At 35.2% G+C, this 15651-nt stretch overlaps 1 protein-coding gene across 1 annotated transcript; it reads right to left on the bottom strand.

Annotated features, from left to right (window-relative positions):
- Nucleotides 1-248: 248 nt before the first annotated feature.
- LOC108576527 (putative uncharacterized protein FLJ37770) lies at nucleotides 249-3684 on the bottom strand. The gene is made up of 2 exons (XM_017939539.1): nucleotides 3462-3684; nucleotides 249-352 (listed from the first exon to the last, which is right to left on the bottom strand). Exons 1-2 carry the CDS (start codon nucleotides 3682-3684, stop codon nucleotides 249-251), a joined length of 327 nt encoding a protein of 108 aa, XP_017795028.1.
- Between the last annotated feature and the right edge of the window lie 11967 nt (nucleotides 3685-15651).

The following is a 15651-nucleotide window of genomic DNA, read 5'->3' as shown; positions in this document are numbered from 1 at the left end:
GTATATATGAGCAATGTATGAGCAACAAACAAACTGACTATCAAGAAGTCAGTCGTTCGACAACCTTTAACAGAATCAAATACTCGAGTCAAACGTCCTCAGATGTCCACAAGCATTCTTATATTTTCTAAAGCGTCTAATTGTCGAGACAATATTATACTAAAATCAAGTGTTCATCGTTCCGGACGACGAAGGTATTCAGCTATCGATACTATTTACTCTACCGTGTTTAAACTAATTACCGAATATTAATTCATCATCATTAATTCATTCATCAGTCGGAACGCGGCGCTCACGGTATCGTTCAAGATCATAGAAGGTAGATTACGTTGTTGCTGTTGATCCAATTGCCCTTTTAATGACGTAAGAATTTATTTAGGCACACATGTTTATTATTGCGTGCTTGTGTTATAGGTTTTTGTGTTTTTCTTAGGGGCTATTATTAACAAATAAATAAAAAACTATGACATGCCGTAAAAAAATGAGGGGTGACTTATATCTCTTCAACTACTCTACCTACAAAACAATCATTATAACCATATGATGGCCTCTTTCGTACCAAACAATTTTTATTGGAAAAAATTTTTTTTTACTTTCATGGTTCCGGAGATATTAAAGGTGGTAATTCTTATTAATCCATATACATACATACATATAACAGAACATAACAACTAAAAGAATCGTTACCATTTGATATGAGGTGTAATTCCAATCAGAAAAATGTCGTATAAGCTTACTTTCGAAACTCAATACCTAAAGAAATATTAAAGTAAGTTGTTACTTCCGGTTGATTTAAATATACAGAGAGTTTCGGTATGGGTAGTATAACCGGACACAGGTGGATTCTTTACGAAAAACTAAAACGAAAATGTAGAATACCTAAAAGTATATACCTGTCCATTTGAGAGCTTCTTTCGATAGTTGCTTTCGAGAATTTCGATTCTAAATTTTTACTCTCAGATAGGCGATAAAAAACTCATCGAGAGCTCACCGATAGAACTCTCAGAACCGCGTCCTCTGGAAATTGGTCTGTGTCTACCCTCTGAAGTTTCTCTCACTTTCTTTTAAGCTATGAAGGAAGAGAGACAGTGGTTATGGATGTGCAAAATCATAGAGTTTTAATTATTGTTTACAATATTTAAAAAAAAAGAAAGAAATCAAAATATGGATTCACTGTATACGGATACACATGTTTTGTTTTCGAGAAAAATAAGTTTGAAAATTTGTCGAGTACGCGTGCTTTCGGCTTTACGTTTGTACTAATAAACGATACTAATTTCATGAAAAGTATTGATAATACATTTATTAACGATTTCCTTAATTTAAATTTACATTGCTAATCGAACTGTTGAAAGTAACGTCTGTTAACGCATACAAATCTTTGCTCTTTAAATCGGAGAGTTATGGACTGACGATACGATATTTTGACACTTCAATTCTGTGAAAGTCTGTACCATTCTTTCTTTTAGCTGCAGATTTACACTATTCTCTGCGTAGACTGTTTCTTCGCGAAATGTGACATTGCCACTGTTTATCAACGTAAAAGTATGAGCAGAAGTAACAGTGCTAATGCCCGTGATTGTTACAATGAACTTTCGAACTTTGTAGTATTTGCACGATGTTGTGCCGTCTAATATACTGGTTCAAAGGACCATCCAATGTGATTGGGACTTGTAAATTGGTTTATTTCTATCGCGTAATGTTATAACAAATATGAGCTAGCTGCTCCTTGGTTCTTCTTGTTCCTGGTGGTTGAACGACTACTGAACGATTCACTCTCCGACGTCGCGTTTCGGACGTCCGTGAGAAGGATTTTTGTTAGGACACGCTAATTGGTTAATGGTTAACAATTGCATTTGCCAATCAGCGTGTCTAATATCGTCTTTACCGCCTTTCCAGTGCGTCCTTAGCGCGCTGTCACCTTGGAAGGGTGGGAAACGGTTGCGAGGGGTGGGCGGAAAGTCCAAAAAATCTGGAATTTCCTCCGGGTGACTCATCGGCAAGCGGACCGTTATGCGAGGGACACAAATTACTAAAAATCTAGCAAAGCAATTCTAGTGACCCTCGGAGGAGGTAATGAGACCCGTGCAAGCAATAAACGAAAATCCTGAACTCAAAAATAACCGTTCCCGGTCGATCGTGACATAAACCGATTCTACAGAAAACCTAGCAAATAGTTTGTAACGAATATTTAAATTCAATTTTCTCAGAAACAGAGCCTCGTGTAAAAAAATTTTATTCTACATTTTCGATTCAGCTTTTTCACGTAGAATCACCCCCTGCTCGTTTGTACCACCAGATACGGGACACCCTGCATGAGGCATGTTCATCACTTACGCGGAAGCATTTAAACCTCGTCCCAATTTCATTAAATATTTTTTTTCGCGATTTCTGTAATCGATATGTCGCGTATCCTACAACATTTGATATTGCTCATATAAAGCAATTAGATCCAACGTTTGGCCCTTCGACTATTTCTTTCAGGATATCGAGCTTGCAACCAACTCTCGCGATAGCTACTGTCAGAATACGAAACTGTTTCGAATTGCGAAGGTAGCTCTCCAATAGTCATAGTATGTATACTCTCGAGAGTAACTCGCGATAGTTTTACTTTTAAACGTAAACGTACCTTAACGATTTTTTGTTTACGGCTTCGTTTTTGAGAAAATTAAATTTGAAAAAGAGAGAATTATACAGGCATTTGAGCAAGTACGGGCTTAAAATTCATTGACCTCAGTTCATGCTTCCGCGATTTGACGAGCAACAATTTGTTTACGGCAAGAAGGATGACAATTTCAGTAATTTCTCCAATAATGGAAGTTTTAATTCCGCTAAAATGTAGTATTACTCAGTACCCTTCATAATATTGTCAAAATACTAACGTATAGTGCGAACTGTTAAGTCGAAAGCGCGGCAATTAAGTAGGTACACGCGTACGCGAAGAATTTTCAAACTTAATTTTCTTGAAAACGAAGCCGCAAACAAAAAATCGTTATCCTATTTTTTCGATTCATTTTTCCATAACGAATCCACCCATGACCAGTTGTACTATCCGTACCGAAACACCCTGTATTTGAATTAATTTTATCCCTAGAACTATTAGTTAATTCTATAGAATTGTCCTCCTGCTTTATTTGAAAAAGTTAGGTTCAATAACATTTTCAATAACAGCTTTATTAACATTTATGTTCAATAACAACTGCAGTAATATGTTTTTTAACATGGAATATTATTTTCACTACTCCGAAGTTTTAAGTAAATTATTTTACAGCTTTCTGGGTGAAATTTAACTTTTAAATAGATTTATTCAAATAAAACTTGTAAACGAAGCTGTTCAGCCGTGAAAAATAGAATATTTTGCCGAGGGGACGTCGCGTCGTGGCCAACAAATTATTTTATGAGCTTTACTCGAAGGCTCACACACCAGGCCGTCAATCTCTCGACAATTGTCTGATACGAACCTATTGATATGCCTACTTCTTCTGATAATTTTCTGATTGTGGAACGATGGTTTTCTTGGAGAAGGGCTTCGATTTCTTCCTTCTTCTCCTTGGTAGTGGAGGTTGAAGGCCTTCCTGCTCTTGGATCATCTTCAACGGAAGTTCGACCATTCTTAAATCTGCTATACCACTCATAAATCTTCGAATGACTCATATAAGTATCACCGAAAGCAATTTGAAGCATCTCTACTGTTTCAGATGCTTTTTTTCAGATACTTTACGCACGTTCTTTGCTCGCGGAAATCACTCATCTTTAAGAATCGCTGATGCCAAATATCACAATTTACGCTAACCAACAATTACTAGACAACTACACAACCGACCGCTACGAAACTTGGCAGGCATGTAGCAAAACAATCGAAGATCATATGCTGCAATTTACATTTTTTTACGTTGCTTCTAATGCACTTTATAACAGAAGTTCTCGAACTTTTTGAATACATTTTGTATTTTTTCTAGAAACAATCGTTACTATTTATGTAAAAAACTGAAATGAAACTCATTTTTTTTTTTTTATGTAAGACAGTATTGAAATATAACTTCTTTTTTATATTACATGCTTTGTTTTGCAAATCATTAAGGTTGTGAGATCCAATAGGATCTCGACGTTCGGTGTACGGTGGCCAGTATTTTCAACAATTTTTGCATTAATAAAGTAAATCTTGATAATTACATGCTTTATTATTACTCATAAACCTACGACATATGGTCTATATCGAGATACGTTCATCCACGACATAGTAGGGTGCATGCGTACTCGAAGAAAATTCAAAGTCGATTTTCTCGAAAACAAAGCCTCAAACGAAAAATGTTTATTCTATATTTTCGATTTATTCTTTCATGTAGAATCACCCCCTTTTCTCTTGTACCACCAGTTACCAACCACCCTGTATATCTATCATATTCAGATCAACAGAGTAATAGCGTGGCAAACTTATTAATTATTTGTTTTAAATTTTGTCCTTGTACAAAATGATACTAAATTTACATAGCACATTAACTTTATATTATACATATAGAAATTTTTAAGTATATCGAATAATAAAATATTCGTTAATGAATACTCATTTATAAAATACTATACAGAGTAAGGAATATAAAATGTGACATTTGAACACTTTCAAAAATATTAGTGATGTTAGAAAATGGTTTTAAACAGAGATAATGTGTTTAGGGAGTAGTGTATTTCTCTGCTTAAATTGCTTTTTCGTACATGAATATTTGAAAGAGATTTCAAAATTTATTTATTAAATGAGATTATGTTTTTCAATATACGTAAATGGTGTCCACGTTCCGGTGAATTCATTGACTATAATCGCGCAAAATCAATCAAAGTTGTAAATAAATGAAAAATTTTTATATGGTCCGTTGCATGTGGCTCGAACAGATGTTTCAAATATAAATTAAGATACGTCAACTGAATTTCAATGCACGTAAAAGAAAGTACGCAGCTATCTTGTAACGTTTCAAAAGAAAATTATTTATTAGAATTTTCATAATCGATGATAGAATACATAAAACATATCCAAGTATTAATATGCAATATTGGAAATTAAAGTTTTATAGTTAGGTGCTTAATGAAATTTCGTGCTTTTCAGATTATAAATTGTTCAATGTATTTATCACAATATTCTTCCATATTGTAACGAGTTTGAAATGTATTCATTTGATTTCATTTGTTTTGTCCTTTACTCACTTAACTGAAAATTGCAATCGTATTGTGAATCGTATAATGCAATATTCGTATTTAAAAATTCTCAAAGTTAAGATAATAGTATTTCATAATGAGGTAACATTCTGACAAAGCATGCAATTCTTTAGACGCTAACTTACATATCCATATTGGATTGAAATCAGATCAAATTAAGTTTCTTAAGAAACAAACAAATAAATGCAACAGTATGAAACACAAAATTAAGGGAGAAAGATATAAACCTTTTGTTAGGTTTTCTGTAGAAACGGTTTATGGCACGATCGACCGGGAACGGTTATTTTTGAGTTCAGGATTTTCGTTTATTGCTTGCACGGGTCTAATTACATCTGCGAGGGTCGCTAGAATTGCTTTGCTAGATTTTTAGTAATTTGTGTCCCTCGCGCTCAATAGCCTACGAACATACCATAAACCACGAATTTCCGAACGGCACATCTGTATGTAACGGTCCGCTTGCCGATTAGTCACCCGGAGGAAATTCCAGATTTTTGGGACCTTCCGCCCACCCCTCGCGACCGTCTCCCACCCTTCCAAGGTGATAGCGCGCTAAGGGCGCACTGGAAGGGCGGCAAAGACGATATTAGACACGCTGATTGGCAAATGCAATCGTCAACCATTAACCAATCAGCATGTCCCAACAAAAATCCCTCTCACGGACGTCGGAGACGCGACGTGGACGAGGAGTCGTGTAACAGTCGTTCAACCACCACGAACACGGAGAAGCAAGGTGGAACCAGCTCACATCACGCGTTAGACATAGATCAGTTTTTTACAAGTCCCAATCATTTGGGTGGTCCTTCGAACCAGGATCTAGACGGCACAGCATCGTGCAAACATCCACAAAGCTCGAAAGTTTATCGCCACAACCACGAGCACTAACACCTTTTATGGTTAAAAATTGATAACAATTATGGTGTAACTTTTACTCTGTTGTTGTTACAAATGTGTTAGAAACTTTCTATCTCATTAGTACATTTCGATAAGGTTACTGATTTCTTCTCCCTTTTACTGCGGGAGGAAACTAATTGCTTAAACAGTAACGTCTGTCTCAGTAAGTAACAGAAAATTTAGTTAGGTGGTTAGATGTCGTGTAGAAAGAAAAGTAAGCCGTTATTTAGGTGGCATTGGTGGCAAGTTCTTCCGAAAAGTTTATAACTTTATCACAGATATTCCAGCGGATCTAGAAAGAATTTTCTGATGCAAAAGTTTGAACGATCCCTCACACTTTTCGCGACCACTTTGTGTTTCAACTTTCCCTTTTTTCCCCTCTTTCTTTGCACGGAATGGAATGTTCTCAGTTTCTTTGTTCCTTGTCTTCTCTCTTCCTGTTTGCTCGTTCTCACCATCAGGTTTTTGACCATTCTTCCTACTCTCTTAAACGTATAAAAGTCAAAACTGTTGGTAACAGTGAACGAGAACTGAAGGAGAATCGTTTGCGTGGATCTTGATAGCCCGTTGTAGTCGAAAATTACTCGAGCGTCGGTTCCTCGCTGCTGGTTGGATTGAGTCTGTAAATTGAGCGAAACAAAGTTACGTGCGAACAGTCCGAGACTGTTTGTTACCAATTATCTCGTGCGAAGGGAATCTCACCTAGCGTACAAATGGACGAAACGGTGTAGGAATACAGGCTTATCATTAGACCAGGTTTTAATTCAAATTTTTTTAGATTATATTTCAGTGCAGACTTAATGAGTTTTTGTAAAATTTCATTTCATTTTTTTTTGAAAATTATTTTAATTGATATTCATATTACATTTACAGAACTTTAAAAACTTCAAATAACTTAAGAAAAAATTATGAACATTCAAACGCTTATATCTGTCACATTATATGTAGAATTGCTTTTCCAGATAAAGTTTTGAACAAAACAAGCCGTTTTATCTTTTTACACATTTTCTTCATTTAGAATCATTTTGTAAGCGTTTTTTGCTAGACCTTAAAACTGTTGTATAATGCAAACAGCTAAGTAATTCGCATTACCATCATCAAAAGTAATTTTTAATTCTGGCAGGGTTAATTATTTGATCCACATTCATTAATCATTTTCTATGGTATTTAGTAAGTAATCTACCCTGTAACCTGTGAAAATAGAAATATAATATGTATTATAGGTATCCAAACATTTATTTATTTGAGTAATAAAATGTGTACAAGTAATTATACATGAGAGAGACAGAGGGAGACAGAGGGAGAGAGGGAGAGAGAGAGAGAGAGAGAGATCGAACACAATTTTGTCTAAAGAAATTTCTTATTAAGCATAAAATTATTAATTATTATACCTGTTGGCTCTCAGACTTTGTGAAGGCGATTACTTAGCAAAAATTTAACAATGCTTTATTGGTCAACACTGAACATAAATAAAGTTCATGAATGACGTAACTACACAAGAAATACAATTGATTAAACGTATGTATATGGTTTACGATGTTCATTTGATTGGATGTAATTTAAATATGTATAACTATAAATATGGGTTCAAAATTCATATGGATTAGTCATCTGTGATAAAGTCCAAGTCTAAATTAATACAGTAGACGTCTAGCTCTACTAACCCTAAAACTCCTAAAAGAGTGGGGTCCTTCAACCTACAAGTCGAAAAATTTTTAATTAGAACTACAGTAACGCCTGATACACACTAGCGGTCCGCTCTCGATCCGGTCAAATATTCTTCTATGGTTTAGAACGTACTCATTCACACTTTACCCTCCGGTGACGGTTCGATCACAGTCCGGTCTCGTAGCAGCAACTATTTTTGGAAAGAATATTTTGCTGGAACGAAACTGGACCGGACAGGGACTAAATCCATAGTGTGAATCTGTTTCTTGATCTACCACAGATTATTCCATTTCAATTCCGATTTTGACGAAACTGTAATATGTTGTAGTCCATTTATTTTTCATTCGCATCACAAAAGATGGAACTTTCTAAAAATATTTTTAATTTTGTTGTACGTACTCCTTTTCAATATGAAAATTGTAAATGAATTTTTATTTTGCAAAAACGAACCCTTATGTTGCAATCTATGTGAAATAATGATGAGTTTATGTTATCATTTTGTTGGCTTCAAAGTTATTAACAAATGATAACCTGTTGAAAATCGCGAAAAAGCGGATTTTTAGCCAAACAGATGTGTAAACTAATTTATATTTCAAGAGCAAAGCGGGTTTGGACCGTGACCGGACCGGGAGCGAACCGCTAGTGTGTAACGGGCCTAAAGCTTCTCACAATGTCCACCAGCTGGGAACCTAAACAGGACAGTTTGGACAGAGGGGAGACTATTTTTGAGGCTTGCAGCCCATCTTCGTGGTTTGCGGAACAAAGGTAAGGACAACAAATAAAAGAGAAAGATGAAACGAGAGTCGGGGCAACCAAGCTATTTAAACGCCAGTGTTTTTATTTTTAACTTTTTCTGTATGAAAAATTTCTTATTCTTATTCTAATTTCTTTTTCTTATTAACAGTTATTGAGTGATTAATTTAATTTCATAATATGTATATCGCTTTGGATGAATTATAAAAACGGATTACTAGAAAAATACATGAAATATCTGTACACATTGTCCGCTCTGCGGACACAGTGGACGGCGGGACACCGTTTGGTGGACAGTGTGAGGAAAGAGACACTGTGAAGGGAGAAACACTATTTGAGGACAATGTGGGGAAAAGGGTTACCTTTGAGTAATTTATCAGAAGCTTGTAGCGAAGGCATTTCGAGAAATTTTGTTCAAAAATACATAATAGAAAAGTTGTGAAAAATGAAAACAAACATTGAGAAAATTTTTTAAATTTTTCCTAAAATTTTTCTGAGCTGAAATATGTAATTTTTTTTCTTCACAGTGTCCACCAAACGGCGTCTCTTCTCACACTGTCCATAGAGTGTAGGCTGTGCCTACGTGGCACAGTTTACATTCAACGGACAAACTGTTGAGATGTTTCATATAATTTTCTAACAATCCGTTTTTGTAATTGATCCAAAGCGATATATTATGAAATGAAATTAATCACTCAATAAGTATTAATAAGTAAATGTTGTGTAAATTATATCGTGTTTGATCTCATTTTAATCAGAAAAATCTCACCAATATGTTAAAAAAAAATTTCAGATAAGAAAAAGTAAAATTAAAGAAGTTATATTATTTTATTATGAACTTGCTAACTGCAAGCAAGATAAAATAGGCGTAGGAATAACGCATATCTAGGCGTAGGACTATCTGTATGGACACTGTGAGAATCCAAACTGATGAACACTGTGAGAGGATTTACTGTATTTCCCTTCTGAAAAAATTCTCATATTTATACATATACACATTTAAGTTTGATATTTAAAAGTAACAGAAGTAACCGCAGGAAAAAGAAAATAAACAACGTGTTGTGATAGTGGCGATCACGCGAAGCGGACCTTTACGCTCTTCTTATCTCTAAACAATGACAACCTATCACAGAACGAAGAATCAAATTAACCAATCGGAAAGGAACTTGCACTTGACGAACATGGTACTGTGCTATTCGTGTTTAACATCAGAAAAATTACTGGCTGTAGTTCCGGAAGGCACCAGTGGTCGGTCGACATTTGAGGGAGATGAACCTTAAATAAAAAATTTTAGCTTCAAGTGTTTATTAGTTTTCGAGATATTAATAAAAAAATTTTCGGTACTATACATTGAATTCTGCCTATTACTAATACAACCGTCTTCGCTGTAGTAGTCGTCGTCGTCGGTTGTCGAGTAGCCAGTGACGCAATAGCGATATCAGCCTCATTATCTATAAGGTGTCTAACCTGTAATCCGCCTGTCTCTTTTTAGGTTACGTTACGATATACCGTACCGTACCGTACTTACCAAACCATGCAGTGCTAACCATGCACCCAACATCCCACCACAGACCACCCAGTGTTAACCACACACCTAACATTCTACCACACACCACCCAGTCGGAATCCCTGAAATACGGAAATAGAATATAAAAGATTCCTTAGGCGACCGAAGTTACAATAACCGATTTTACGTTAGACACCTTGTAAATACTGAGGCCGATATCGCTATTGTGTCATTAGCTATTCGACAGTCGATGACAGCTACTATATACAGCGAAGAAGGTTGTCTTAGTAATGTCTTTCTAGGCGGAATTCAATGTATAGTACTAAAAGTTGTTTATTAATTTCTCGGAAACTAATAAATACTCAAAATTGAAATTTTATACTTGGAGCTCACCCCCTCTCTCCACTACCCCCCTCAAAATTTCGTGTCGATCAACTACTGGTGCCTTTCGGAGTAATATCTGAGTCACGTACAGACAAGGTTCACGTTAGTACATTGTTATACAATCCTATTTTATTCAATAAATACGTATATATAAAGAAAAACAAATTCAATACAGAAACATATACTACAAAGTATAACATATTCAAATGTTATATAAATATTTTCAAAAAACAATTTTGTTCAGGATAAATGTGTAAGAAGTATAGGTTCAACCCCCCGTTTAGTATTTTGTGTGACAGCTCGAGGCTCAGAAGTTCTGGAGTTAAGGGATATGAAATATATTTTATTTCAAAATGCTAACAGAGTGTCCTGTCATTGGAATGTTCTGTAAGTGGGAGACATAATCTGTCTAATAGTGCAATTGGTTATAATTTCGGGAATTATTAGTCACACTACTACACCAGGTGGACAATGCGGTAATGCAATGTACTGTATGTGTGTGCCAGTCCTCAGGAAAGGTAAGGATACAACCATTGCTATTGAAAAAGAGGCGACGAGGGCCCAAAGAATCATTAAATTCTTGTCGCTTTTAGAGGTCGTAAAAAATAATAGCATATCTAACTATTACATTGAATTTTCTTAAAAATATCAAAGACTCCTTCATCTCTATCATAAAATTGATATTAAATGTATTTAACAATACTTATTATAATGTACTAGTGCACCACGATAATAACACAACACAATGATATTTTCCGTACGCTACATTTTTACGGTTCTTTTCTTTCGGATAAGTGGAGATGACCGTGAATAGACCAGTTTGACAGATGATCACGATTAATAATTGAATTGATAAATTGACGATAAGATTGTGGACGATAGTGAAGTTGAAAATATCGCTGTTTTTAAAGGTATTTAAGATATTCAAGGCACATACTGACGAAAATAATTGAAGGCGGATTACTCTGTACATATAATAATTATATGTAAGATACTGATTTTTATAATTTTTGGAATATAATTTTATACTCTTTTGAAAGGCAAAGTAGGGAAATGACTGACGTTGCAGATTGCTAAAGAAGGAAAATAGAAGTTGATGATTGATTGGTTTAAACCTAAACTGACCTCCTAGGAACTTGTCGAGAGGGAAAGCGGGATGATGCGCAAGTGAGGGAGTTTTCGTGGGTATCGCTACGGAAGGTCACGGGTCTGATATCAAGGGGTTAGGTGCCGTCGCGGCACGTAAACTTTGAAAGTTAATAACTCAACAACAGCTTACGAAAAATAAGTGTATAAGTAGTAAAAAAATCTGGGACGCCCTGTAAACAGTACAGGATGACTCACGCAACTGGGCGGAATTATATCTTTAAAACTGTTAGAGATAGAAGAAAATATCAGAGAATAAAAGTAAATGGTATTGCGTGTTCTACATTTCTGTACCACTCTTATGTATTCTTGTGTATTGGTGCACTTACAAACTGCAACTGCACCCTTTTTCTAAGTGGAGCTATACAATTTTTCTTGCATAAATCAATTCTCTGGGTTATTCTGCGTATAAAAGTGTTTGGTGATATGATCGTAAACTAAACAGTTTACGAGATATTGCAACTTTCTTAGTAATACGTACTTTTAAGCGTTTTCTTATATCTACGACCTTGTTTAGGCTCAGTATTGTAATTACGTAGTGTTTGTAAACAATAAATAATTTCACAATCGTAGGTACCCAGCTGAAACTTCTAAATCAGTCTTATTACAGCTTACATTCAGTACAGAATCATGTCGTCCACAAACTCTTTGAAGTTGATATGATATATTTATTTGCTAAATGCAATCGGAATTCTGATACTTGAAGACTAATTCAAAGACCTATAACACAAAGTTCTTTAAGGTCAGCGAAGGTCGTATACACAAAATTTCCTATTAATTGCCGCTGCGAAGTAAAATTTTGCTTAATCTCCGACTATTGAGAACACTTCACTTGCTTGTCTACATGTTGTAAGTGTCATGGGCACTTTTAATTATGTTTAAAAATTCAAAGAAGGTGTTTCAAGTTCACTTGAACACTACCGTTCACAATGTTTGAACGACCTTCGCTGACATTGAAGGACTTAGTGTTATATTTCGTTGAATTGATCTTAAAAATGGCTATCATATCCAAATAAATAAAATGTGGCATTCTATTTAAAGAAGCAAAGTTGACCTTCTTATCTCGTTAACACTTTGCAAAGAAAGAGAACTATTGTTATTGTCCCCTATAAAACTATGAAACTTTTGTAAGGAACATGATTTCCCGTTTATTTTACTGTATTCACAGAAAAAATTCACAAAGATACCTATGATTTTCGGGCGGTCAGGGTGGGCTAAACGCATAAGGCATTTGGCTGTAATTGGGATGCATGATATCCCCAATGTGTATACAGAAAATTAAGGAAAAGATTTTATGGTTAGTTATTGACGACCACGGAACGGGACTTTCCTAAAGTGCTTACCGTCCGTGTCACCGATAGTTTATTGCGTCGCTGTAAAAACGAGTATTGGTGAAACTCAATTGCAATAATAACACTACATATGTATGTACCTATATGAAGTTGTACCGTTACGTTAGAAAAAGGAGTTATTGTGAATTTTTTTAAGTTTTTGGGATGTAAAGGGCTTTGGATCTCCGGAGAAGTGTAAAAGCCTAATGGTCTGGAATTTCCGACGTATCGACGACACAATACATATGTATACCCTCTTCTAGTATTATATGTTTATTTACAAATCTGTAGAATTTAAAACAAGATACGATACAATATTTAAATGATCGGTTAAGAAATAAACTTTTTCGTAAAGCTGATGAAAAGGGAATCTTGCACATAATCTCAAATATACGTATTGAATCGCATTTTTCTGCGTCAATGATGGAAAGGATAGAAATATCTCGTTGGCCCAGTGAAGAAACTGAGCCGCGAAGATGGCTAGCTGTCCTTCCACCCAAGAATATTACGGTATTATTGAGAATAATAAATCCCTCGAGGATGAGCTGGAATTAATTGCAGGGGCGATTGCAAGCAATTTACGACACTGATTGCAGCTGAGATGAGAACCATCTTGGGAAAACCTTTCGGACGACTGAAGAAAAGGAATATCTCTCTCTCTTTCTTTATACTCTTCCTTCTTTCTTTCGGTTCCTTCGACTGTCTGTCTTCCCTCTTTTTTCTTTCGCTCCTTTCTCCCCTTTAGAGCACGGATTTGAATCTACGTTTTACGGTGCAATTAATTCCCTAAAGAGAGTTGCATTTCTTGCTCCGTCGAGGCACGGAAAGGGATTTGCAAACGGGAAGGTTCGTGAACTTCCCATAGGGAACTGAATGCTGGATAGAAATAGAAGAGAAATAGAAGAGAAACAGAATAGAAGATGTTGGATAGACGAGGAATGGAGGAAAAGGCTGGAAAGGAGATAGCAAATCGTTTCTGCAAGCTGAAAGATATGCAAGGACTGCACCTGCATTATTGACGACCACGAACTACTCTATTTTATCTCTGTTTGTTTTGTGAACTTCATGACGTAAGGATCGTCTTCCTTGAAAAAAATTGAATTTATTTCGCTTACGATACTTCATACAAGATTTACGTCTGTGAAATTTAAAGTTTGATAAAATTTATTTTCTGGAAATAGTATTTTATGTTTCGTTGTTGATTGTTCTTATTCAGAAGATCCATGCATTATAATAGTATTACTATTTTATAATCAGTAAATCTTCTACTTATACTTTTTGTTTTTATGTCATCATTATTTTTCCCGCGAGTTTGCTGAAAAATATTTTGTTTATACGTGAGGAAGAATAGTTAGGTCAAAACTATTGCACCAACATGCTTAAATTATTGAATCACATTTAGTTGAAGTATCTCTAGCGTCGCCTCCATCAGCGGAAACATAATTCACAAGGGAGTCGCGAGCGACGATGCCAGCGCAATTTGAATTTCAGGAGATTTTTATATCCATGAGAATTCGAAGACACGCCAGAGACTTGCATCACGTAGCACAGATCATTTCCGCTTCGCAGGCAGCCTTTTGCCAACCTTAGTTTTACAGAGTACAGGTTTGAACCGAACAAACGTCGGTGTACCCGCAAGACATGTCTGCAAAGGGACTTCTTCTTCACTTGATGCAAACTCTTCGTTGGTACCGCTTCTGCTGTCCGCTAGGGAAATTCGATACGAAGTCTACCTATGTATATTTGAAAATCTTCCTTGGTTGCCGCTAGCTAAAGTAAGCTAAGCTTTCTTAACCTTTTCACGAACACCCATTCTGTCTGGTAGCAATCTTTTTCAAATAATGCTGGCATAATTGCGTATGTTTAAAACAGCCTTAGTCGTCGGTTGGAAATATTAACGAATAATAAGTGTAATGATGGCATGTGTGATTCTGAATAGAAATGTCATGTAACATTTTACTCGTAACTAAATAGTTATGGATATACGTTTAATGAAAATAGCTAATTTTCGTTATTTATGTATGTTGATAATACCGACATGAATTTTTTTTATTTTACTCGGAAGTGTTTGAATTTCCTAAATAATTTTGTAATGTAGGAAATTATTTTGACTATTTGGAAATTATAAATGAATTTCTGTAATATTTTCTAAATGAAATTTTATTTCTAAAAATCTGAAGAAATATCCCTACATTTCTTAACACTTTTCTCCATGATATTAAGTATATATCAATTTTCTGTAATCTGTTTATTTGGAAATTGATATCGTAATAGACCATTAAATATGACCTTGTACGCTAAGTCAAGTAGGTAATCAAGGCTGCATGGGTCATTAATCGACTCAAGTCTCGTAAATAGGTTTATTAGAATAATATTCAGAAATGGAGCAAATAGACTTATTACACTTATAATGGCTTTAGTGGCCTACTCTTGGTCGATAACACATTTACCATGGACTGACGTATTGAAATATAGCCTTCTTTTATTCTCTATTCAAAGGAGAAGTATCTCTTGATAAAAATGATGAAAATTAGGAGAAAATGAAACAAAAAGAGAACCGGATTTGTGCCTGTCTATCAGATTTACTTTGAATTAGAGAACACCTTCCATGACACTTCATGAAGTAAGAATCTCTTATTATTAGAACAAATGCATAGAAATAGAATTCAAGAGGCTTTTCATTCTTCACTTTAAGTATAATTGTTTATTATCATTATAAAAGATTTTAAAGGGGAAACCTTAAACTCAGTGAGACATGAAACA

Source organism: Habropoda laboriosa, unplaced genomic scaffold, assembly GCF_001263275.1.
Source record: "Habropoda laboriosa isolate 0110345459 unplaced genomic scaffold, ASM126327v1 scaffold350, whole genome shotgun sequence".
In the NCBI taxonomy this organism is placed as follows: Eukaryota; Metazoa; Arthropoda; class Insecta; order Hymenoptera; family Apidae; genus Habropoda; species Habropoda laboriosa.
The sequence above is the reverse complement of the archived record's forward strand: the minus strand, read 5'-3'. Positions and strand labels throughout refer to the sequence as shown.